The 24,814-nt window shown below is 35.9% G+C and overlaps 3 protein-coding genes across 4 annotated transcripts; 1 reads left to right on the top strand and 2 right to left on the bottom strand.

Moving 5' to 3' along the window:
- Positions 1 to 1,726: 1,726 nt before the first annotated feature.
- On the bottom strand, positions 1,727 to 8,848 carry taok3b (TAO kinase 3b). Its single transcript, XM_042724135.1, has 8 exons — positions 8,457 to 8,848; positions 6,679 to 6,915; positions 6,193 to 6,321; positions 5,836 to 6,039; positions 4,877 to 5,116; positions 4,517 to 4,729; positions 3,430 to 3,612; positions 1,727 to 3,292 (listed from the first exon to the last, which is right to left on the bottom strand). Exons 2-8 carry the CDS (start codon positions 6,862 to 6,864, stop codon positions 3,131 to 3,133), a joined length of 1,317 nt encoding a protein of 438 aa, XP_042580069.1. The 5' UTR covers positions 6,865 to 6,915; positions 8,457 to 8,848; the 3' UTR covers positions 1,727 to 3,130.
- A 1,340-nt stretch (positions 8,849 to 10,188) lies between these two features.
- On the top strand, positions 10,189 to 13,490 carry LOC109096973. The gene is made up of 3 exons (XM_019110664.2): positions 10,189 to 10,968; positions 11,269 to 11,420; positions 11,948 to 13,490. Exons 1-3 carry the CDS (start codon positions 10,911 to 10,913, stop codon positions 12,407 to 12,409), a joined length of 672 nt encoding a protein of 223 aa, XP_018966209.1. The 5' UTR covers positions 10,189 to 10,910; the 3' UTR covers positions 12,410 to 13,490.
- A 2,528-nt stretch (positions 13,491 to 16,018) lies between these two features.
- Positions 16,019 to 20,584, bottom strand: LOC109096975 (calcineurin B homologous protein 3-like). 2 transcript variants are annotated; one of them, XM_019110668.2, is made up of 8 exons: positions 20,183 to 20,584; positions 18,841 to 18,910; positions 18,497 to 18,577; positions 17,786 to 17,925; positions 17,599 to 17,660; positions 17,373 to 17,480; positions 16,533 to 16,580; positions 16,019 to 16,347 (listed from the first exon to the last, which is right to left on the bottom strand). In XM_019110668.2, the coding sequence occupies exons 1-8, from the start codon at positions 20,244 to 20,246 to the stop codon at positions 16,258 to 16,260; spliced, it is 663 nt and encodes a 220-aa protein (XP_018966213.1). In that variant the 5' UTR covers positions 20,247 to 20,584; the 3' UTR covers positions 16,019 to 16,257. The 2 variants fall into 2 exon arrangements, with proteins under 2 accessions (XP_018966213.1, XP_042580085.1); XM_042724151.1 differs by lacking the exon at positions 20,183 to 20,584 and adding an exon at positions 19,137 to 19,426.
- Between the last annotated feature and the right edge of the window lie 4,230 nt (positions 20,585 to 24,814).

The raw sequence follows: 24,814 nt of genomic DNA, 5'->3' as shown, positions 1-24,814 counted from the left end.
GATTTCCAGCTTACCTCTTTAATACTTTCTAGAGGTAATAAGTGGACTGAGATTACCTTATAATGGCTCATGGATCATTTGATATTTTTATATAACAAGGGTGTATGAAATCCGAACAAATGTTATTCTATAATATATAACTATAACAAATATATTCTATAATGGTAATGTAATCCTTTTTATTTAAACACTGTAACATGAATATTTTAGAGAAAATAAAATGGAGATGTATATTTCCAGATATTGGTTTGATTTGATATATGATTATAGTTAAAAATGTGGATAAACCAGCTGATTTTATTTTTAAATTTTGACCACATTTTAGAACAGTGAAGACCAAAAAGCATAAAAAAATAATTAAATAATTTAATCCATTCTCAAATTGTTAAATTTAAATTTTTTGTAAACTTCAAGAATTTAAGTATAAACTTAAGAATATAGTATAGTAAATAGTACATCTTTTAGGTTTAAATCATTAAAAAAACATTTAGTCTAGTGTTACACTAGACTAAATATATGTTTTAATGATTTAAACACCACAGTTACACTAGTTGACCACACGAGGGCGCAGGCTAAAGTTTTTAAAAACTTTAGCCTGCGCCCTCGTGTGGTCAACTAGTGTAACTGTGGGGAAGGGTACAAGGCAAAATACTTTCATGTGCACTTGCGGTCTTACGGACTTACAATGACCACGAAGAGTGCGTAGAGCACGTTGATAATTACAGACAGGTAAGTTTGATCAAGGTTGGAACTAAACTCTGCAGGAAGGTAGATCTCCAGGAACAGCGTTGGTCATTTTAGCTTTCAGAAGGGTGCTCGCGAGCACTCCCTTTGTGGCCGCACTGGGTCGAGATCCGCAGCAGACTAAACCCTTGACAGCCTAATTGTTTGGTGTTTAACGAACAACAGTCTTTACGATTATGATTATAATAACCACTGGGGGCAGTTTTGGAGAGAACAGTTAGAAGCTGATTTCATCCTTCAGCATCTCTAATGCAATTAGCAGATTTTCTGAAAAACAGCATTCTGCTGGAGACTATTTGCGTGAATCTGTTCTAAGAACTTTGGAAGTTGTATTAAAGGCAAATGATGGTTAAACACCTTAATAATGAAATATTACCCATAATATTTCCCACGTGTTCACATTATTTTTTTCAAACTCTGTAAGTGTACATAATATAAAGAATAGGCCTGCGAAGTTTCTGTATTACAGTTTTCCCTGTTTTCTAATTTTTTAAATTTACAAACTAACAAACTTTAACTATACACTAAACATATTACATATTATGGGGGCTGAGATGAGGGAGGAAGAAGTGCTAAAAAGCAAATCAAAGGAGGTTATCTGACCAGGATGTGAAGCTATGGAGAAGACAGGGTATCAAACACACTGTCATCATATTTATAGTAGCTTAAGTGCATAATGAACTGAACTACTGAACAATATGCACTAGAAAACAGACAGAAAGGCAGATCTTTTGTTTCATTAACATCAGCAACCACAATAAATAAATAAACAGTCTTGGCATCAGTCTATAACTTTTAAGAAACTGCTCAATGTATCTCAGCATGGCGTTAGCTGATCAAAACTTCATTGTTTATTTGTTAAAACATCACGGCAGTTTAAACAATGGCTTTGTTGGGGAAGAGACCCTAAATGACAGTAACAGGAAACCATCCCGATACTGTATATCCCAATGATAAAACATTTTGAGACACTCATGAATAATGAGGGTAAAAGTCAGAGTTTATAAAAGATAATAGTTGGTCAGGCCCAAAGTATATTTTATTACACACCACAAATCTGCCTATAAAGTACATGTTGTTGTGAAATCAAACTCAAACTGAACCCCTTCTACTAGTTGCTGGAGTGGTGTCTTTCTTAAATGACAGCAAGCCATGAACTCTGTTACACAGAGGTGTTCACATTATAGCTCCACCAAACATGTAGGCTGTCACATGATGCACGAGAATATAAGTTCCTTTCTATTTTACTTACAAAAATAAGTTTTCATTCCTCTGCCTTCATTGAACAAGAGTTCCATAGATCTTTGTTGGCAATGATTGATCAATACATATGTAAACCCTATTTAGGTTATCATATACAAATATTTATATAAAATTTGTACAACACAAATTGCAACATTTTCCCTGTACAAGAGCAGTGATAAGTCCACATTGAATGAATCACAATTCAACAAATTGTGCAAAATAAGGAAAACAAAAACATTCATCAACATAACTTAAAGGCATTTGGCAATTTGGCGGGTGTTTATATCAAAGATAAAGCTTATGTTCAGTATCAATAGCCATGAAAACAAAACTGCTATGACCACTTTTATTTGTACACGGCTAAAATCTCGGACAGATTCATGCTCCACTTCACAACCTGAATTTGTCTTTTAAAGTGCATGCAATAATACCAGTAACTCTGACAGAACTGATTCAATGTAATAAATCCACATCCTGATAAAACTAATGCCAATTCATTTAGGATACTGAACAATGAATACATTTTTAGTTTTTTGTCCTTTTTCGAAGTAAAAAGAAATAAAGCGTGGGTTCCACAATATGAAATTAATTAAATGCTCTTAATGTATTCACCATATTTTAAAATCAGACACTGCTTCAAAATCTGCTTCTGCGTAAAGTTTTCATCAACATTCTCTGTGATACATACAAAACAGCTAATAGCCACGGTGAAGACGCAGGACACATTCTACTGTCGCAATGTCCTTTGATGAAGCCAAAGGCATTCCACACTTCATATCCACCTTACATGATGGCATCATACTTAACATATCAAAGTGCTTTCTTGTACTAAAATATCCTGAAATAACTAATTTAATACCAAAAGTGGGACAATGGCATGGAGAAAAGGTCAGTTTGTCTAGATATTTCTTCTTGGTTTATGAGCTCAGTGATGCAACACCAAACCACTTTTGTGTCTGTGGCTGTTTAGTTTCTCCTTTCAGAATCTCAGGGAAGTTCTCACAGCCGATGAGAGTTAAAAGATATTTATCCAGCATTGTCACTGTTTGGGTGATCTTGGCGAATCCAACAATCAGGGACAGTGCAGGCACAATGCGTCAAAGGACATCAGTGTTGAACAGTCCCTTTGACCTCTGTTGGATCATCTGGCCTCATCCTTGGGAAAGTCAAATGAGGCCAAGCTTCCGAATCCTAGCCGCGCGCTCTCCATATCAAACATCTCCAGTTCTCGCTCCTGACGCTCAAATAAATGCTTGATTTTTTCAGTTCGTTCCTTATGAAGTGAGGCCAGCTCTTCTTCAATCTGTGGCCAGAGGTGTGGACAGACTGTTTACTAGGCATTTCAGGTATGATTTATTTATTTGACCAGTTATGGGCAAACCTATCCTATGAATTACAGAGGTACATTTACTGTAAAAAAAGAGAAAAAAAACAGCTCACCTTCTGTTCCAAGTGAGCCCGGCGCAAGGATGCCTTCTGTTCCAACTTCTGCACCTCACGCTCATGTTGGGCCTCCATCTGCGCCTTCGTTTTGTTCTGGTAGGCATCGAGGAGCTCCATCTCCTGATGCAGCTGCTGCCTTAAAGCCTGACATTCAGCCTCCTGCTCTTCATCTAAACGTAACTGAAAGAGTTTCATGCTGCAGTTATTTTCTCAAACACTGATGGGGATTATTGCATGGTTAATATTGTGAGCTCCTTACAAAAAAAATCATTTTCATTACTTGAAATAAAATAAACATTAACTAAAATAAAATGATAAAGAAATTTTTTTTTTCAGCTAGAGTACTATATAATTAAAACTAAATAAATGAAACCTTAAATGCTACAAAATTACTAAAACATTAACTAAAATTGAAATGTAAACAGAAAATATAGAAATCAAGTCAAATTTAAAATAACAACAAAAACTGTAATAGTATATCTTATGTAGTATTGAGTAATGAGTCATCTTCTATAGTAGTCAGTAGTGAATAAAAACAATATTGATGATATAACAATATAACATATGAAATATAACACTTAACAATATCATCAGTTTTCATTTGGAAAACTGGTCGTGCATGTACTGTAAGTAGTTTTTGGCTTGGTTTTGGAAATTAATTTCCCTCTATAGCCACTAGATGGAAACCTCACAAACGGTCTTGGCAGGTAGCTGCTTTTTGAAATGTTTCTCACTGGTAAGTGAAATGTGAGAAAAGACCATCTGACTGTATATGAAAATAATCTCTATTTTATCAGGTTCTCTCCATTTCCAAAAAAAGCAGTGTAATTTTGTGTGTGTGTACCTGGTATTTATCACGTTATGGGGACCAAATATCCCCACAAGGAGGGTAATACCAGTATATTTTGACCTTGGGGTAGGTTTAGGTGTAGGGTAGAAAATACAGTTTGTACAGTATAAAAACCATTATCCTTATGGAATGTCCCCATAAAACATGGAAACACAACATAACCTACGATACAAGTACAAAATATGTGGTTTCACCATTAAAGGGTTGCTTTCCTCTGGTGACTGTGTACTTTACCGATTGAGAGGCCATCATCTCATTAATGCTTTGCTCATATTGTTCTGCCAGCTGTGCGAGCTTGCGGGTCTGTTCCTCCTTCAGAGACTTCAGGATGGCTTTGTGGTCACTCTTCGGGGAGACCTCCAGCTGATGGTTCCTCAGAGCTTTGTACTGCTTGTTTTGCACCTTACACGTATCTTGGAATTGCTTTTTGATCTGCATTTCCAATGTCTGTAATGAGAGGAGATTAATGCATCATACAAAGTCTAAATACAATTATGCTTTTGGCTTTTCTATTGTTATCTCTCTTTCGTGTCAATTTTCTTCCCTTTATATTTTTTGTTATTTCTACCTACCATTACAATTTGTGCAGTTTACCTTAAGGTTCCTGGGCTGCTGTCGGCGTTCCAGTGCATGCTTCCTGTGTAGCTCCCTCTGCCGTCGACTGTTGTACTCCTCCTGGTTCTCCAACTCAGTTTGATGCTGGTGGCGCATCAGCTCAAAGCGTAGCCTTTGTAAGGTTTGTAGTTGCCGCTGTTCCAGCTCTTGGGTGGACTCATCCTGCCTGATCATCAATGCATGCTCCATTTCTTTTTGTGTCTTCTTCTTGTTAAGCTCCTTTAACACAAATAGCATGTCATTTATGATTAATATTTAAATAGTTTGTACAACACCACAAAAAAAGGATAAGGTTTTTAAAAAGAACTATGTGTCTTTGTTGGTTTTTTTTGTGATTTTGTAAATAAATTTCAAACTTCAGACTATTATATACACACTACTGTACCTTTCAACAGCTTGGAGTCAGTAAGATTTTGAAAGAAATTAATACTTTTGTTCAGCAAGGATGCATTAAATTACTTCAAAGTAACGGTAAAGACTTTAACATTGTCACAAAAGATTTGTTTCAAATAAATGCTGTTCTGTTTAACTTTCTGTTCATTTATGAATCCTGAGAAAATATTCCACAAAAACACAGTTCCACAAACATTTGAAGCAGCACAACTGTTTTCAATATTGATAATAATAAGAAATGTTACTTAAGTACTAAATGAGCATATTAGAATAATTTCTGGAGGATCATGTGAAGGATCAAAATTCAGCCTTGCCACCACAGGAATAAATTACATTTTAAATATACTAAAATAGAAAACTAGAAGAATGACATGAATACAAATAACATACACCCAAACTTTTGAACGGAAGTATATACTGTATGTATATTTTTCTTCAAACAATAACCTGGATATCAGTCCTATGTCTAAATGAAACCTCAAAATTGACAAGGACAAAAAAATGTGCTTGAGATATTCTTTGTTGTGACTCATATTATTTCTTGCCTCCCGCATTTGCTCCTGTTCAAACTCGTGCTTCTTGATAAGGCTTCTTCTTTTTAGAGCACGGCAGCTCCTTTCGTAAACCAGTCTTTGCTGGTTCAACAGCTGGGCCTCCTCCTCAGCCTGGGAGCGCTGCATTGTTTCCTTATGCCGAGACAAGCGCTCCTGTTTCTCCTCTTTTGGTGTATCGGAGTCTTCATTCATTTCCTATTATATGTAGAACAAATTAGATGATTGTTGTTAAGGGCCCTGTGACAAAGAAGGCCCACTAAAAATTCTCATTGGGCCCTGAAGAGTGAGGCCCCTACATAAAAAGTTTGTACTGTGTTCTGTGAATTCATTGACTTATTCTGATCTCACCTCTTTCATTCTTTCTCTGCATAGTCTGTACTGCTTTTTCTGTGTGTCCAAGAAGGTGGTCAGTTCCTTCTTCTGCTGGACCAAGATCTGTTGCTGGATTCTTTTTTCTTCAGCTGCCGAGGCTTTCATTTTTGAGAGATAACAGAAATAGCATCTGGTTTTGCAGCGTTAACCACTTACAAATTAATCATCTAGGCCCAAAGGAGGATAAGTATCACAACATTTCACTGTGGTCAGCTATGCATTAGTAAAGTGATGTTATTTTGTCATCACCGTGATTTGAGTCATTTCATTAAAATCCACGTAATGAAACTATTAAAACTTTCTGTTTATTTCTAAGTTGAAATTAGATTTTGAATGTGGTCTTCCGCCTCTGGACCCCATGGCTTGTTCACTATATTTATATCGACTTACAGACAAAAAAATGTGACATCTTTTAAACTTTTTTAAAACCCTGTCCACAAAGTGTAAAGTAGAAGCACACACCTCCTTGTCCAGTTGTGCAGCTTGCTTTTTGGCCAGCCGCTCCAATTCAATGTAGGTGTTATTGGCCTGGGTCTCCACTTCCTTCTGTAGCCGGAGCTTGTGCTCATCCATTTCGGCCTTTAGCCTGTTCTCCAGGGCGATCAGCTGCTTCTGGTGCTGCCGCCGCATGCGCTTATACCCTGACATCTGCTCGCGCCGCACAACTTCCTGCTCATGCTCCTGGATCTGCTCACTGACCTGCAAACACACAGTGTGTTGGGGGGGGGGGGTCAAAGGTCAGGCAAGGCAAGCAAGAAAATGAAAGTTTATTTTCTCTTTTCATCTTTTAAACCTTGAGATGAAAGATCTTTAGATAACTGTAAGTTAAAAGTTGACTTTAACCTTAAAACGACCAGTTCTGTAAAGTAAGTGACTTTCTTGTCATTTCTCTAAAATTGTGATATATTCAGAAATTCTGAATAAATGGTTATATATATATGTTATATGGTTAAAAATATGTAACTATATATAAATTATTATATAACCAATAAAAATTTGGGTATTAAGTAGAGAAATTCTGTATATAATTATCTGCATTGTTTGATATATTAGGCCTTTAAGGTTTCTATAAAATATTTTCAGTTTGTATAGTTTTTGAAATATTTTTTTTTTTTTTTTTTTTTTTTTGGTTCACAACTAACATGATGTTACAGAATGGATTTTTTTTTTTTTTTTAAAGTCTCCATGTTTATAAGAAATATCCATGTATAAAACTTTGGACAACAGGTGCTACAGAATACATGAAAAGTTATGCATAATGTGTTTATCAATATCAAAATTTTAGGTTAAAATTGATATGCATGCATAAAGAAAAGTAACCAATATATTGTGATTTCCCTGTTTGGTGTTTCACTATAATCATATTATACTTATGATTGGTTCATTATAAATGATCATGTGGTGTGGCAAATTAATTTAGAAATTAAAAATATTCCATGTAGTTTGCAATTCAGTATGAGATCATAAAAACTGCTTGCATACAGATTTTCAAAAATTAAATAAAATAGTAAAATCATTTCAGATGTTAAATTTCAGCACATGTCAGCTACCAGATATTATGAAGCCTGCCTTACACATTTCATTGAGCAAAACAGGTTTTAAACAGAGTCTGTGTCAGGGTAGATCTCACAAATGGGGAAGACCTCGTTATTTTTTAACACATGCATCTATTTTGCATTTTACTTAGCATTTAGCTTCATTTAATTTGACATTGAAGAAAGATTTCATAGCTAATCAGCTTCATCTTGATGGGTTGAACACACTGTGCCTAAATATAATGGCTAATTTTGGTACTGACTGAATCAAAATGCAAATATAAAAGAAAATATGCTGTTTTAAAGATGAACTGAAACTCTCTCTGTGTGTGTGTGTGTGTGTGTGTGTGTGTGTGTGTGTGTGTGTGTGTGTGTGTGTGTGTGTGTGTGTGAAAAACGTCTGACTTAGTTTGCATTCTATAAAGAATCTATATATGTGGAGAGAGAAAAAAATCCTGTACATCATGTACAGCTCCAGAAAATAGCTCGGATACCAGCAAAATTAATATCTTTACTACAACAAAAATGAAGCGTAAAATATGCCTGCGCTCCGGAGACAGAAAGACGGGGGGAACGGGTGAAAAAGCGCTTATTAACAGGATGTGGTTGCCATGGCTACTGATGTGGGGTTGAGTGGATGACCATGGCAGGCCTGCATTTCTAATGCAAAAACGGCGAGCGGAAGAGGAGAGATAGACTGCCTACCAAAGATGCTGGTGTGATGATGGCAAAGCGTTGGCGGATGCTGCTGCGACGATGGCGAGCCCGGCTCTTGTGAAAAGAAGAAGGCCGCAGCTCTGGCCTGATGTCCCTGTCTCCAGCCTCATCCCTCACGCAAGCATGCTTCTGCAGGGGGGAGGAAAAGACGAAGTGAATGGGGGTGGGCGCTAACCGAGCGCCCTGCTGCTGATGCTGAGGATGAGGATGATGCCGCTGCGTCTCCCTGCTGCCCGCATACAGCCTGCTGTTTCCAGCGCATCCTCTTCAGCCTTCATCAGTTACTGGCGTGTGTCGCTCACGGGCATCGCGATGGATGACGCTCGGTACGGCGAGAGCGGGAGTCCGGAGCCTCTCTTCAGACTAGCGGCTGCACTTCCTGAGAAGAAGAAGGAGGAGGAGGAGGAGGAGGAGGAAGCAAACAGATCCGGTGGGATAGAGTGAGTTACGCAATGCCTACCACGGGCAATCAGCGGAAAGAACGCGTGCGCGTCTTAAACTTTTAACGTTTCCAACGCTACGCGCTATAAAGTGCTCTTGGTGATTTTTGTGCTAATTTAAAAAAAGTTTTACATGTAAAGAAAACAATAGTACCTTTGAGAATTGTGATGCACTCATAATTAGAGTCTTTTCTGTCTTCTGGAAGCCAGGCTATTTTACACACATACTGTAGGCTAAAATACTAAAACATAATTTAGCCTAACCTCTCATTTACATTTCATTCATACATTTAATACTATTTTCATTCATATATTTTATACAATACTGTGAATGTCAGCAAAATGTCTCAATTAACACAATTAGAACTACCTAAACTTTAATGGTTGCACTTTAGGTCAGATTCTACGTAATTTTTTTTTTAGGTGAAAAGCCTAAATAGATAATGATGAGAAATACTTGAAGGAGACTGGGGGATTTCCTATAAGACTGTCAAGTAAAGCATTTCCTGTGTGGTTAAGAGGTTAAGAGAAATTGTCTTTGATCTTTTTGTACCTAATAAAAAAGCAGACCTGTCTGCATGAATACTGCTGAATTTACACAGTCTCACTTCCAAAGAGTTGGCTGGAGTTGGTAAACATTGGTGGTGGTGGGGGGGGGGTGCCTTGGTAGAAAGTGGCCCTATACTGTTCTCAAGACTGGGCTGCCACACCCACATCCAAACCCCAGGATGTTAAAACAACAATACCAATACAGGGGAAAGTGACCACAGTCAGCATAAAAGGGCAAACCCAATACTTACAGTTTCTCCTCCTTCCCACGACACTTTACCTATAGTACATGTATTTTTTTTTTTTTTTTTTTTTTTGGTAAGAATTGTGGAAAGTACCAGGTACTGAACTTCAATTACCTGTGTTTTGCTGAGAAGACACTGATTTCCCCAGTGACTTACCACATCAGTGTCACACTTATGCAGGAACAACAGACTTCTTACCCAAGAAATTACATTTATTTGCCTAAGCATAAGAATATATTTTTACAGATGTGGCTGTGAGCTCAGCCTTTAATTGGGGGACTATAGTAAATTTGTGCAAGTTCTAAACTTTTGGCTCTAGGGATTCCCTTGTAGGCCTGAGTCATAAAGATTCAAAATAAAGCTTAGTTCAGTTAACATCAGATGCATGTTTTTGTCCACTTTAGTCATTCTCCATGCCTCAAAAATGCAATTGCATCACTCAGAAGTTGAACAGCAAAGTCTTTTGTCATCTTCCTTCCTTGTCTGAATATAGGTGGCTGAAATTCCCAACTTTGTGCTTTTGCGTTAAAAGATTGAAAGGTATCACTGAAAATCTAGTGCTGAGAAACTACTCTCCTATTACAAGACCACTTCCTGTTGAACCAACAAGCATGGAGTTCAGAACAAGAAGCGCTGTGCTGTATGGTGGTTGCTTTTCAAATTTTTGTTGTTTTTGACATGGTTTTGTCAAATTTAGAGCATTGTTATTGACTGAACACGATGATAAACATAATGTAATGTCAGAAAAGACTGATCTCAAAATCCAAGGGTATACTTGCACCAAATGTTAATGAATAAAAGTAATCTGCTTATTTAGTGTTATCCCAAATACACGTAGCATTGCGCAACAAAATTATTTTTAAGATATGAGAGGTAAGAGTAAAATCTCATGACATTTTTGCCTATGACATTAAATGTAAATTAGCTAAGACAAATAGACATGATTGCTCAACCTATCCAGACTCTGCATCACGTAAGGAGATACAGCAACACAAAAACTGGGTGGCAGCTAAAGAAGGAGGGAACATTACACATAGTACATGTGATAATGAAGACGCAAAAAGAAAAAAAAATTCTGGGAACTCTTGTTGCCTCAGAAAGCTGGCCGCGTCATTTCCTTCCAATGACAAATGTGTGGTTTTCAGTCTTTAAAAACTTTTTCAGAGTTGTGATCATGACCAGTTTGAAACTTTGTCTGTGAACGGAGAATGAATTGTCATGTTATGAACATGGTCTGCCTATCTCAGAGATCACAAGCAAAATTCAGTAAGTATTACATCCACACTGCACACATAACAATATGCTTACAGGCATGCTTAACAATGGTCAGACATGGAACATTGTTAATGCTGTGATTTGATTAATAACCCAATTACAATATACATAAACAAAACATGCATATTTGTTAAAGTATGTTGCATGTGATCGCATGACATCTGGTCATTCTGACAGCAGTGAATGTGAAGCTAAAGATCTACTACTGCATGTGAAAAGGTCATCATAAAAAAGGAATATATTTTGCTGAACATGACTTTAATGACAATTTTTTTTATTACTATTATTCAGGAATAATCCTCCCTATCCTCATCTTGATTGCTGTTGAGTTAGTGCATCCAACAATGTCATGCAAGAATGAGAAATGCAGCCAGCTTCTTCACCGTAGTCTGAAGCTCACTAGGTTGATGAGCAAAAGGTCTGCAGATCTTTTAGAAACATATGTAAGTACTCTCTTTCTATAGTTACTTTTTTGAAAGTATAATTGTTAACCTTGCAAATGACATTTACGTCAGTGGTCCTAAATCAGTTGTGATTGGTACAACAAAGAAGAGATGCTCTGACAATGTGAGCCTAATATGGTCAACAGTTGCTTGGGTGGTTTCGACAGTGAGGTGATTCCTTCCATTGACAAAACTGGGCTGTTTTGAGAGTGGGTGGGAATATGTGGGAACTGTAAATTTAGCTCTTTGACAGTATATACAGTACATGAATAGACATAAAATGTGGAAATTAATCTTTCAGATGAATAGTTAAATATGGGTTATGCAAAAGACAGTCATGACACTGAATAGGTCTATGTGTCAAAGAGTTTTTTTTTTTTTTCCAAGAATCAGTTTCTGTCTAGGCCACTGGTTCTTAACCCCCACTAGGGGGCCTCAAGATGACTTAAAAAGATCTATCATAAGACAAAACAACTAAAATTGATAAGAACCGGGGTTCTTAAAGACTCTTGTCTCCTCTCAATCAGAAAGCCAGTCAAGGAGATTCTGCAGACCTGATCTGCGATATGCAAATGGACAATGTTCCAGTATCAACCATCTCTGGCCAGACCATGTCGGAGCGCATCTTAAGTGTTTATACCCACCTGAAAGAGTTTCTTCCGCACATGAAGACAGTGATGGAGCAGCAGAAAGACTTAAATCCTCCAATAAACCCTGTGGTGGAGGGGCTTCACAGTATGATTACACATGTTCACCACATCGCTCAGAGGGTGAACTGTATCTTACAAATCCTGCAGCCAAATATACCCATTCCTGAGCCAGCTGAAAGGTCAACGGGAATTCCCCCCGCTCAAAATATTTTCCAGCAGAAAGCCTATGGATGCATTGTTCTGTCTCGGCTTCAGGAGCTCCTTAGTCAAGCAGTTCAAGAACAGAAGTCTCTTAAGGGGAAAATGTGCAAACAGAGGACCAAAAATGGTTCTTTATGAACTCTGTTCTGTGGCATAAAACAATATTGACATAATTTATTCATATTTATTTTTGTACATCTATATCTGTTGAAGAGATGTCCAGAGTATGTTTTTGTTGATATATTTATGAATATAATTTATTTTTGTCCTAACTGTCATATCCATATACTGTATGTGGACAAAAAGTGAAGTGATACAAATTGTTTTCTTTTTGTTGTTGTTGTTGTTGTTTTTTTCCAAAAGGACAAGAGTGGATACTGTTACTTGGCTGTAATAGACTGTCGTGGTTCCTTGAATTATTGTACAGTAAAAATATTTTAATTCGATTTAGTTATAGAGCAACAGCTGTCATCAAAACTGTAAACAGTATGACTAAACACTTGTTGCTTTTTGCCCTGCAAGAAAGAAGGCTCAGAACCACTCTAGTTACTCAGGATTTCCTAACAACACTCTATGATGTTATATATGTCGTCACAGGCAATTGTTTTGATTACAAAGAAATCTGCAGTTATTAACTGTGATGTCACACTTTAGCCATATTGGCTTTTGTGGTCAATGCTAACGTCTATAGCATGACCTGAATAACCTAGTAAAATGTATATGTCTGAGACATCGCCTTCAGTTGAGACCATTTTAGAAGACAGGAAGTGCAAGAGACTGATATCAGCCCATAATGACGCATTCATTTCACCACATCAGAAAGGGGAAAAAAAAAACTGGCTAGCCGTCTCCCCTGTCACAAGGTATGAATATGTGTGTGTGTGTGTGTGTGTGTGTGTGTGTGTGTGTGTGTGTGTGTGTGTGTGTGTGTGTGTGTGTGTGTGTGTGTGTGTGTGGTGTGTGTGTGTGTGTGTGTGTGTGTGTGTGTGTGTGTGTGTGTGTGTGTGTGTGTTTGTGTCCCTGTGAGTGAATCTCAAGCCATTCCTCTTATAATTAACAGACTGAGGTCTGTACATTTCATGAATGCTTTCTGTGAATATCGTGATTATGAATGTATGTATATATTTTGATACTTATTTATATGAACCCAGTATGTACAGTATGTCATGATGTAAATTACTTTGCATTCCACCTTCAAAATAAACGAAACAAAAAGAAACTTCTGTTCTTGTTCTTACACTGTCTACAAATGTTGCAAAGTTGCACACATGGGCATTCAAAAGTGCTTCTTCCTTTCTTTCCATTTAGTATATTGCTGACACTTTAAATAACAACAAAATCATAGCACAATAGCAATATCATAGCATTATATCACACCAAACAACATGCAAAACTACATAACCACTTAGGACACATGGTATCAATAAAATAATGGTAAATGTTTTGTCTGATTTATTAATTAGATGTTGTGAGTGGGTGATTTCAGTAAGAAGAAGAAAAAAATTGCCATCTCAGGCACTTTGCCCTAGTCACACGCTTCTGTGGAAATAGAAGCAGGAAGATTCATTATAGGTCAAGTTGTGCATGGCAACGTTTTTCAGGAAAAACAGGGACAAGAAGAAAAATGCTTCATCAGCAATCCCCAAACGCTTTATTATGCTATTACAATATTCAGTAGGAAAAAGCAATGTCTTTTACACTTATCTCAATTAAATATTTAGATGCATTGTCATACTGAATCAGTGCAGGTCCTTCCCGGCACAATACTACATATCAGAAGGTTAGCAGTGCCGAAAGTGTCAATGAATGCTGCAGAAATTTCATTAATGCAAGACAAAAAAAAGTTGAAAATAATGGGGGGGGGGGGGGGTGTAAAAACAAATGGGGGAAAAAATAAGGTAAAAAAGCTAAACTGTACATAATGTAAACTACTGGAAAACCGCAGACTATTGTCATTCACTGTATTGTTTTAATAAAAAGCTATTTAATATAAAGACTTTTTTTAATAAAGTATTTTTCAAATGACAATTTTAATAGTATTTTCATGCCGTAAGCACAGGGGAGGAAACCTTTATGATTTAGCCATGCACTAGTCCATCTTATTTAAGAATCTAATGTTGTGGAACACTCTAGCCTACAAGCCTCAGAAGATCTGACTACGAAGGACATAGATTCACTAAAATGTTTCCTTCTGTTTGTGAAGCAATCTTTATTCAGATGCCATAAAAGTACAAGTGTTCTGTGCATACCAAAAACAGTGCACAGTGCAAATCAGACAAATCGCCAGTGTCTACACTGATAAGTTTTGTCTGGGCTGTCCTGCCTTCTTACTAATCATGCAGATCCACCAAACTCTTACATTACACAATCCAGAGAGTTTTTTTTCCACTATTTCTAAGCCTAATGGCAGGAGTTTTTAAACTTTTTAATCAGCACATTGTTCATAATGATCTCTAGCAGCTGAATGGCCCTGGAAACATCTGTCCTGAAGCTGCAAAACATCTGTAGCAAACAACCCGGTGATGTTTGATATGAGACACTGCATCAAACTTCCTGATGTCTGAAAAGCTGATTTCTGTAAAAGCACAGATGGGGGTTTTGTAGCGGTGCCTGCTTACTAGCAAACCAAGGGAGTGGCACATCTTTTCATGAAACTGAAAATTAGGATAATGTGTCACAGCTTTTCAGAGGCAGCTTGTGGTGGGGAAGACCCCCTAATCAAATAACATACAATCAAAACAGGTGCTTTTGTAAGAACTTCTTTCCTGTCTAGTGCTGGCAACCTCACTTGACACTTTCACATGAAATATGAAAGTGATCATCGTCTTTTTACCGTCAAATACTGAAGAGATCTGAGAAATGCTTTGAATTGTCAGGGGAAAAAAACAGCAGTGCATTACAAAAAGTCTTCAGTGTTGCAAGATACCGTTTTATTGTTTTAAATTCAAGAATCAAATTTACAAAATAAACAAATACACAATATACACACATACATTTTCCCTTTTTTCCCCTTTTTAAGGTTAACAGAAGAAACATGAATTCATTTTGAGACATTTTTGCACTTTCACAGAGTAAATGCCAGTTTCATTTTTGCAAATAAAATGCTCTACACAGTTAATTTCTACTGTTTAACCTACATCTGTACAATCCATGTGCTATTTATAACTGCTAACACAGCACAACTTCAGCTCTATGACTGCTGCTGATATTAATTAAAGGTATTTGGTGTAAACTAGCAGTTACAGATTATCGTTGTCATAGTGTCATTAATTGTTTTAGAATATTTTGTATTGTTTGTAATGCAATATTTGGTGATACACTTCTAATTGCCCTTGCAAGAACGTGCTGAAACATGCTTATTGGTTGTCCAAGTACCTGAGTATTTCTATAGCGACTGACATAAACAAAGGTGTGACATTAGCGATATCTGCTGGTTGATAGGAGTAACTGCAGTTCTTTTTTTTTGAGACTATGGATTCAAGTATTGTTTTTTTATTGATTAGAATTGCACATAAAAAAGCACACAAAATATTGCTATTGCTATATCACAGTGTTAATAATATGATTTCTCTGTTCAGGATTATTATGTCAGTGAAAATATATTATGATTGCATTTGGTTATAAGCATTCAACTTTTTTTGGGAATAGTAGGGTATATAGGTTATTTTAGAATTAAGAGATATTTTAGAATATTAAATTAGAATAAAGATATAATAAAAATAATTACAAAAAAATAAGTAAAATAAATTAACATGCCTGCATAGTTTTATTTTTATTGTACCATAATTATGTAATATGTGCATGCAAAGCATGGAGTTTCAAATATCAATACACACTTTTCTTATTGCTTTTCAACCTTTGTAAAATACACACTCTCCACATCCTACAAATAGTTCATAGAACTAGAGATCTAACCAAACTATTCTAAACCAGCCTCATCTAATAAAGTGCTTATTTTACCGGAAAATATACATTACAGGCAGTACCTAGACAGAATGCTGCTTGCAAAAAACAGCTGTGTCCATGTTTAAGAAGCGAATGTGCATTCTCGTCTCAATTTCAATTCCTTTAAGAATCTGTTGAGCAGGAAACCAGGAAAGAGAGTGTTATATCAGTAAAGCAAGTCTTATGTGATCAAATTATACAACATCTTGTATGTGATACATGTGATTCTGCAAAACAGAATTTTTGCCTTAATAAAATAGGCAAATGCTAAATTAGACCATATGGCTTGTGCATATAAATGAACAAACTGACAAACCTTCAAAAAATGCTCAAATGTTATTCCTTCATAGAACTCATCGGGTGCCTGAAAAAAAAAGCAAGCAAACAGACAAATCAGCAAGAGATTGTGTGTGTGTGTGTGTGTGTGTGTGTGTGTGTACTTGTTTATGCTACTTTGTGGGGTCCGGCCAGCCGCCTACACAAGGAAAAATAATGACTAAAAACAGTAAAATGCTTACTATTTCTTATCTGAAAGTGTAACAATGCAAACAGGTTTTCTGTAAGGGGGAGGTTTAGGGTAAGAGTTGGGTTAGGGGATAGAACATATTGTTTGGTCAGTATAAAAGTAATAGAAGTCTATGGAAAGTCCCCACAATTGACAGAAACAAATGTGTGTGTGTGTGTGTGTGTGTGTGTGTGTGTGTGTGTGTGTGTGTGTGTGTGTGTGTGTGTGTGTGTGTGTGTGTGTGTGTGTGTGTGTGGTGTGTGTGTGTGTGTGTGTGTGTGTGTGTGTGTGTGTGTGTGTGTGTGTGTGTGTGTGTGTGTGAAGAATTACATCTTCCATATGGTGACATCCAATCAAGGACATAATAATTTATATATCAATTATATATCAAATGAATAAATGGATGAATAATTTTTTCTCCAATTCTTAAAATACAAAAAGGTGAAACCTAGAGTACCCCAGGTCACTCACTTAACAAAAAAAGTGCTTCATGTGGCACCATTGACATGAACTGTTTTTATTATTATTTTACTGAACTCGAAAATATGAAAAATTCTTATACATTCAGATTACAACTTTACAGATATATTGAAATAATATTGATATATTGTCTCCATGCAATGTTGGTGATCTAGCCTCTAAATAACATACCATGGGACCTACTGAGATACTGGCAACCTCCAGCATTGCTGCATCTGCAATGCCCTTAGCTGTCTCTCTTCCAAGAGCTCCACTACGGGACAACAACTCCTCTACAACCTAGAGAAGAGAGACCACAACACTGCTGATAATCCGTGAAGATAATCATGAACTACCCACATGTACACATATTTTATAAAAGATGGATTAAATTTCACAAAAATTTCTAATTTCTTACATGTCTGTATTCCTCCAGTGTTATGGTTCCATCATTGTCTGTGTCATGCATGTTGAACAGGACTATTAAGAAAGAGACAGTACTGTATCATTTCTGCTGTGACTTTATGGCTCAGTTGACTGGTATTTTATCTCCAAGTATCTAGTTTCCAGAGAATGTTTTGAATTTCATTTCTGCATGCCCTTACAGCGCAGTTTGGCTCTTCTTATTTCTTCTCTCTGTTCCTCTGTGATATGATGGGCTGGTGCTCTGAAGTACGACATGACGGTAAGGAATTCCTCAAAACCAATTTCTTCCACAGATCCCACACCATCTTTCTGGAAGTTCCTGTGAAGAACAAGTGGGGATAGTAATGTGTTATTGCTCTACATCAACAGCTTTGCTGAGCCCTGAATATTGAACTTTAATATTAATCTCCAGGTTTGTGGTTTGCAGATGATTTTGACCCATGGGACTTGGAAAAAACACACGCTTAATGTTGTAGCATGCAGATCTGCATATTACAAATGAAAATATTTATTTTCTAAAGAAGATGAATTGTTTATTTTTTTAAAGAATGTATTCAGTCAGTCTATTACAATTAGTGATATAAGTACCATATAAAAAATAATATAAAATTCTTGGGCATGAAAAATTATTGATAATAATAATATAATAATACATTTAATTTTACATTTAATCACAAAAGCCACCTTTCCAAAGATGATAGCCATATAAATAAGAAAACAACACAGTGCAACAAGACTTCCCTTTTTTGTTTTTTTTTGTTTTGAATGATATTTGTGGTGTTTCTAATGAAACTTCAAAAATGCGATGTGGTATTCAAAGGAGATAATTTTAAGCAACACATAACTCTTGTCACTGTTAATACCAAACAGGTATATAAATAAGCACAAACCTTCTATCGAAGAAAGCTTCTATAATCTGGTACCGAATTGGGTTGCTTTCCAGATCTTGAATTGTTTTAAGGTCATCTCTCCTTTAAATGAGAACACAAAACAATTAGGTTTGACAGGTAAATGGCAAGGCATTATGCTTTGTACTGTATGTACTGTGTATACTTGTGTATGAATATATGTTGTGTAACCAACCAAACCACCTAAACAGACACATGAATCAAGCATAACAATAATTTTTCTAAAAGTCAGTACCAGCAAAACTGGTTTGATTTGATTCTTGAAAGGCATTTTGAACAACACTACAGAATGCTTCTCCCACACACAGCTACTACTTGCAGATTACCGTAATGTTTCCTCATTTTGGCTGAGCTGCTTAAAACGATTGTGGAGAATTGCAATCTGCTCCAGTGAAACTGAAAGAGAATGAAAATAATGGAGGTGATGACTCACCAACTAGCACCATGCATGGACTATGTGTGAAGTTAACGCAACTGCTAAAACTTCTTTACGACACCTCAGACATGTAGCTGTTGTCTGACTGACTCCTCTGACTGAATTATGAATGATCACCTGAGACATGCAGTAACTTTCAAGAGATCAGTCAACCAAAAATACAAAGTTCTGATATCATTTACTCACCCTCATTTTGCTCCAAACCCATATGACTTTATTTCTTCTGTAGAGCAGAAGGGTGATTTTAGAGACTGATAACATCAGTCATTGTTCACTAACATGGAAGAAGATGAAAGCGAGGGGTGATTGAGGAGTTATTAAGGCTGCCAGAAAATATGTCCATCTGTCATATGGCTTTGGAACAACATGAGTGTGTAAACAATGAATGTTTGCATTAACATCTTTTTATGCTACACAGTTTGTTGTTTAAGTCCCTATTTTGGGTCTGCAGTACAGAGGTATCAAACTAAGCATCCATAACCACTAGTTAATACATGTATTTGAAATACAAAATACTATTTTGTATATAAATACATTTAACCTTAGTATTTTTGTAGTTTCAAAATACATAAAATACTTTTTGCCAATCAACCTCTTTATTAGACTGCTGATTTCCTGTATCAACAAGTATACAAAAATACTAAATACAAAAATACTAAGATTAAATGTATTTAAATACAAAATACATTTGACTTTTTCCAAAGGTATTTAAATACAACATAGTATTTAAAATACATCTATTTAAAATACTGCCCATCCCTGCAGGAAATCAGCAGTCTAATAAGGAGGTTGATAACTTGTGTATTTTGAAAATTCAAAAATATTCAGATTAAATGTTTAAATGCAAATAATAATAATAATAATAATAATAATAATAATAATAATTTGTATTTCAAATACATGCATTTGAAATACTGTCCATCCCTATTACAGTTTTGTCTTCCTTTGTGCACATAAACAATTATGAATGCTAATAACAAAATATCAACATTAGGTAGCCTTAAGAGTTTTCCAACAGGTAGGCTAAATATTATACTAAATACATATGCAGTACAGAGCTGTAAATTACACCAGCTCGATGTTTAAGATGTGAAAAGAAGATATTTCGACATGTCACTAAATGATTTATATCACTACACGTTTCCTGTGTAAATGTTGCTGCGTTTGTCAGTTATTAAGTAATGGGCTATTAATTTTATTGAACATAAACCCTTCATAATAGTTATACTCACAGCCTGTCTTCAGTGACAGGGTTCGATATTGATGGTCATCCGGCAAAGACTGGAAGCTTCCCATCACGATAGTGATACTACACCAATAAGCGTGTCTGAGAGTCTGTTCCTCGATCTTCCGGGGGTTTAGGTTTCACTCATACACCAATGTTTGCCTTGCAGAACAAACGCATGCAAATTGCATTGTGTCTTGTGGGAACGAGAACACGTCCCCTGGGTCCTAGCGCCGCATAAACATCCTCTGCCTCAACCGCTGTTCTAAGAATTCACGCCTACTTTGCTAATCCAGGTTTTGATCGTTGATCACGCCCAAACCAGATATTAAAATATAGTCAAATATTGTGTCTACATAATGAACAATGAAGACTGAAGTGAACGGAGCCATCTCGCCGCATTCATTTATAATACATGTCACCGTGGCAGCAGTGCTGCAGCTTTCTGGAAAACAGAAATGAAACACTGACATTTCTGACAAGGCCACAGAAAAGTAGCCTTCGATAAACTGACGGTCTAATAGCAAAGAAAGGAGATAAACATATTATTTTGTCACGTCAAATATGCTAAATTATTTATTGCCCAGAACCGTTTATATTTATTAGCATTCTCAACCCTTTCCTTGGGGAAACAAATACAAAATCGTACAGTCCTTCACTCTGAATACATTTATTTGTATTCAGGTTCAGGCAGTAACGATAAGCACAAAATTAACCCAGAAACTAGATTAGCATGACAAAAGGAGGAGCATTAAAGAGAGAGAGAGAGAGAGAGAGAGAGAGAGAGAGAGGCCACTAACTAATTTGTCTGGTTTTCCAGTACAAATATCTAAACATTCTTAAATTAACATGACTTAATAAAAATGACTTAATATTTTAAATCTTGTTTTATGAATAATATATCAAAAGTTAATGCTTAAAACAAGAAAGAAAAAATAAATCTGCCATTTGGGTAAGAAAGGAAAAACAAGAAAGCTATTTTTTTATTTTTTTTTTACCCATTGCCTTTTTTCTCTAGTAAATCTATCATGATTTAAGACTGTTTAGATGTTATTAATACTGGAAAACAAGAAAAAAATAGAGTAAGAAAATATTTTTCCAGTGCAAATTATTAAGGCAAGGTATGAGCTAAGGTCTACTTTATGTAACTTTATGCTAAATACCTCTATTTGTAAAGCTACCTTGTCAACAAGACAAGGTAGATTTCATGTAATTGATATTGAAGCCTACTATGGTTTAAAAAGAGTACAAAAGTACTAAATTTCATTAAATTGAATTTAGTTATGTTTCAATCCACCACACGATGGCAATAAAGATCATGATATAAACCCAGCAATATTTTTTTTTTTTTTATTATTATTATTATTATTATTATTTATTTTATTTTATTTTTTTTGCCACTTTGAAAGCACATAATGTGTATTAAATACCAATAAAACGGAAAATGACGAAATAAACCAATAAAACGTTTATATGACTTCTGTTTACATGCATTGTGGAGCAGTAACTGCCAAACATTAATTGGCTACTTTACTGATCCAGGGAGTACTTAAAGATTTTGTTTTGATAAACCTATTGAACAGAACAGATTAATCGTGATTATTTGAGTGCATTTTCTGTTACCTTTTAGTAGAGACAATATTACAATAATAATATTACATTCTACAAAAAAAAAAAAAAACTCAATATTGAGAAAATCAGGGTCACATATGAATCCAACTGAGCTTACACATTATGAGAGCTTAAAATAAAGCTGACAGTCTGACCCAGTTTAAATCCAAAGTGTGGAGAACAGCCTGGTCTAGCTGAGCTGCACATTTACATCCACTTGAGACAGCACACACAACAGTCAAATACAGAGCAAGAGGTTGTATCTTTTCTGAGTTACTTCTTCCAATGCACTGAAGATCTGTCGCTCTTGAGAAGCCTAACATGGTCTGGAACAGCAACAGAATCTGAGGAAAATCCATAAGATAATTTCATGTTAATAATTTACATAAAACTAATTATAGGCCTCAGGTAGATTTTTCCTGTTTTCAATTTCCAGATAAGCCACATGAAGTCTTTTGGAATGGATCACCATAGCTCTAGGACATTTTGAATGCAGCTGTCCAAAGGCTGCTGCCACCAGATCCACATTTCCTGCAGAAATATTGTCAGTGATGAGCTTAATATTTTTGGAGAAGAACAATATTGGTTCACATAAGACCTACATGACCTGGCAAGACTAGAATTTTCCTTTTTATTAGTTGACTAGTGCTGGTAGAATTTTCTTTAAATTTCATTGTGATATTCCCACAGTGAAAAAGAGAAATACTTCTCTTTAGTGACACATTTAAAATGCAGATTTTAATAGATTAACTCATATTAGAGTACAGTTTGTGTTAAAGGCAATAAGGAAACATTATGAATTAAAATTTAGAGCTAGTTGAAACATAATATTTAAAAATGATAAAATATGACTTATTTAAATATAACTGATGCATGAGAATGAAGAGAATCATGCTCTGATGCAAAGTGTTGATCATTAATTCCTTATTTACAGCAAACCTTTGCTAGATTTGAATCTCATTTATTTAAATCACAAGACAATATTTGGTCTCGCATGAACACCAGAAGACTCCAATAGAAACTGAACACTGTAAAAAAACGATTGTACATTTAAAGGTAAAATACTGTAAAAATGCTACAATAAAACCTATTAATTGGTTTAATTTTACAATAAAATACTGTTACATTTACAGGTTTTGGAAGTGAATAAATTGAGTCATCTTATCATTTACAGTGATGAACCACAAATTGACATTCCCAAAATTATTTTCATTAAAATAACTGTTTCTTCAGTTATGTGTATCAGGGTTTGTTACATAATGTGTTGTTAAATAATGTTTTTTGCATTATTTTAGCGTTGTGTGTTATCGAGATGGTGTTTTGCATTTGTGTGTAACATTGTACTATTTACTTAAGATTGTGGAAAAGCTGTGATGAGCTTTGATTCACAATAATAATTCATGTTAATTTCTTATTACCAGCTGTATTTTTGGTGATGTTAAAACACATTTTAGTGCTTCAATATGTTTGTATATTAACATTATACATGTTTTTAAGTTAAATCTATAAAACATTATTTAACCGTAAATTTCACAGACTGCTTTTTTTACAGAGTAAAAACTGTAAGTGATATCCCTTGTCTATCTTCAATAACTTTTCACAACTGAACCATACCTGCACAGTGATTTTGCCTAGTGCCTGTAATATTAGTATTAACCAACAAACCTGCTACCAGTAACAGAGTTCACATGCAGTTCTGCACAAACAACATTCAAGACAAGCAGATATAGCCCACCTTAAAGAACAAGCATTAATATTAATTTAGGGAATTACAGGGAAAACAAATGGAATAATTTCAGTGCAAATCCTGGCTCTGGCTTTCGGCCAACTTCTGATGCTCCTCACGCTTCGGCCGCCCCCACCAGTGGAGAGAGTCACTGTCTGTGTCTCAGTACCCCCAGGACGCCCTCTCATTCAGAGCAGCTGTTGTCTGAGAGCTAGAGGCAGCTCTCTGACACTCTGTCAGACTCTCCTCTTAGAGCCCCTCCTCTGCATGCCAAACAGGCAGCGTGTCCTCACATTCTCATGATGGCGCTTTCATTAAAAGCAAGTATCTTCAATTAAATCACCATAAAAGTGTACTGAAGGCACAGAATTGTGCCATGACCTCTGCTATTTGATCTGTCAGCCCAAATAAGGTATGCAACATCTAAAAATTGGAATTGTTTTTATTTGAAGCTTTGTTATTATTCAGGAAGCAGAGAGCTGCCTTCTTTCATTGTCAGTTATGTCAACTTTTAGCGGATAGGAGTGGACATCATGTCCTTGAGCTTCATAGCAAAGCCGCAGTCCAAAGAGAAGAAATTCATTACACCTCCGAACAGACAGCCTACTCCTTCAGTAAACACTGTAATGTTTCAAAGCTCATGAGGGGGGCTTAATGATCGACCTACATATTCCATCATACCCTTCTACAAAGCATTCAAAAAGGACAAAAACACATTTTCTATGATTTCATTTGCACAAATAAGCATAAAAACTATTAAAGGGGTCATATGATGTGATTTCAAGTTTTCCTTTCTCTTTGGAGTGTTACAAGCTCTTGGTGCATAAAGAAGATCTGTAAGTTGCAAAGACTAAAGTCTCAAATCCAAAGAGATATTCTTTATAAAAGTTAAGATGCAACCACACCCCACTAAAACGGCACTTTTAAACATGCCCCCACATGTCTATCTCACTGTGTGGGAAGATTTGCATAACACCGCCCAAATGTTTACACAAAGAAAGAAGCCTTAACTTTGATTCTCGCTGTTGAAAGTATGACAAGGGACGTAACATTTCCGTCACACGCTTGAGGCATTCAGCTAATCACAATGCACTGGATAGCTGGCCAATCAGAGCACACCTTGCTTTTCGGAACGATGAGCTTTGTAAAAAAACTATGTGTTTCAGAAAGGCGGGGGCATAGGGAGAAACAATAATGTACAGTATGTGGAAAATAATGTGTTTTTTTAACCTTAAACCGTATAAACACATTTAATTACACCAAATACACAAAATATTGTTCTTTTTAGCAACATCATATGAC

This window comes from Cyprinus carpio, chromosome B5 (genome assembly GCF_018340385.1).
Source record: "Cyprinus carpio isolate SPL01 chromosome B5, ASM1834038v1, whole genome shotgun sequence".
In the NCBI taxonomy this organism is placed as follows: Eukaryota; Metazoa; Chordata; class Actinopteri; order Cypriniformes; family Cyprinidae; genus Cyprinus; species Cyprinus carpio.
Note: the sequence above shows the minus strand (reverse complement) of the source record. Positions and strands in the feature narration are given on the sequence as shown.

Excerpts from the sequence above, each read along its gene's own strand:
- taok3b (XM_042724135.1), bottom strand. The coding sequence starts at position 6,864 with ATGTCAGGGTATAAGCGCATGCGGCGGCAGCACCAGAAGCAGCTGATC. Across the intron at positions 6,040-6,192 it reads GCAGAGAAAGAATGAAAGAG|GAAATGAATGAAGACTCCGA; the intron begins GTGAGATCAGAA and ends TACATATAATAG. Across the intron at positions 3,613-4,516 it reads AGATGATGGCCTCTCAATCG|TTACGTTTAGATGAAGAGCA; the intron begins GTAAAGTACACA and ends AAACTCTTTCAG.
- LOC109096975 (XM_019110668.2), bottom strand. The coding sequence starts at position 20,246 with ATGGGAAGCTTCCAGTCTTTGCCGGATGACCATCAATATCGAACCCTG. Across the intron at positions 18,578-18,840 it reads CAAAATGAGGAAACATTACG|GAGAGATGACCTTAAAACAA; the intron begins GTAATCTGCAAG and ends TCTCATTTAAAG. Across the intron at positions 17,661-17,785 it reads AAGAAGAGCCAAACTGCGCT|TCCTGTTCAACATGCATGAC; the intron begins GTAAGGGCATGC and ends CTTTCTTAATAG.
- LOC109096973 (XM_019110664.2), top strand. The coding sequence starts at position 10,911 with ATGAATTGTCATGTTATGAACATGGTCTGCCTATCTCAGAGATCACAA. Across the intron at positions 10,969-11,268 it reads GAGATCACAAGCAAAATTCA|GAATAATCCTCCCTATCCTC; the intron begins GTAAGTATTACA and ends ACTATTATTCAG. Across the intron at positions 11,421-11,947 it reads CAGATCTTTTAGAAACATAT|AAAGCCAGTCAAGGAGATTC; the intron begins GTAAGTACTCTC and ends CCTCTCAATCAG.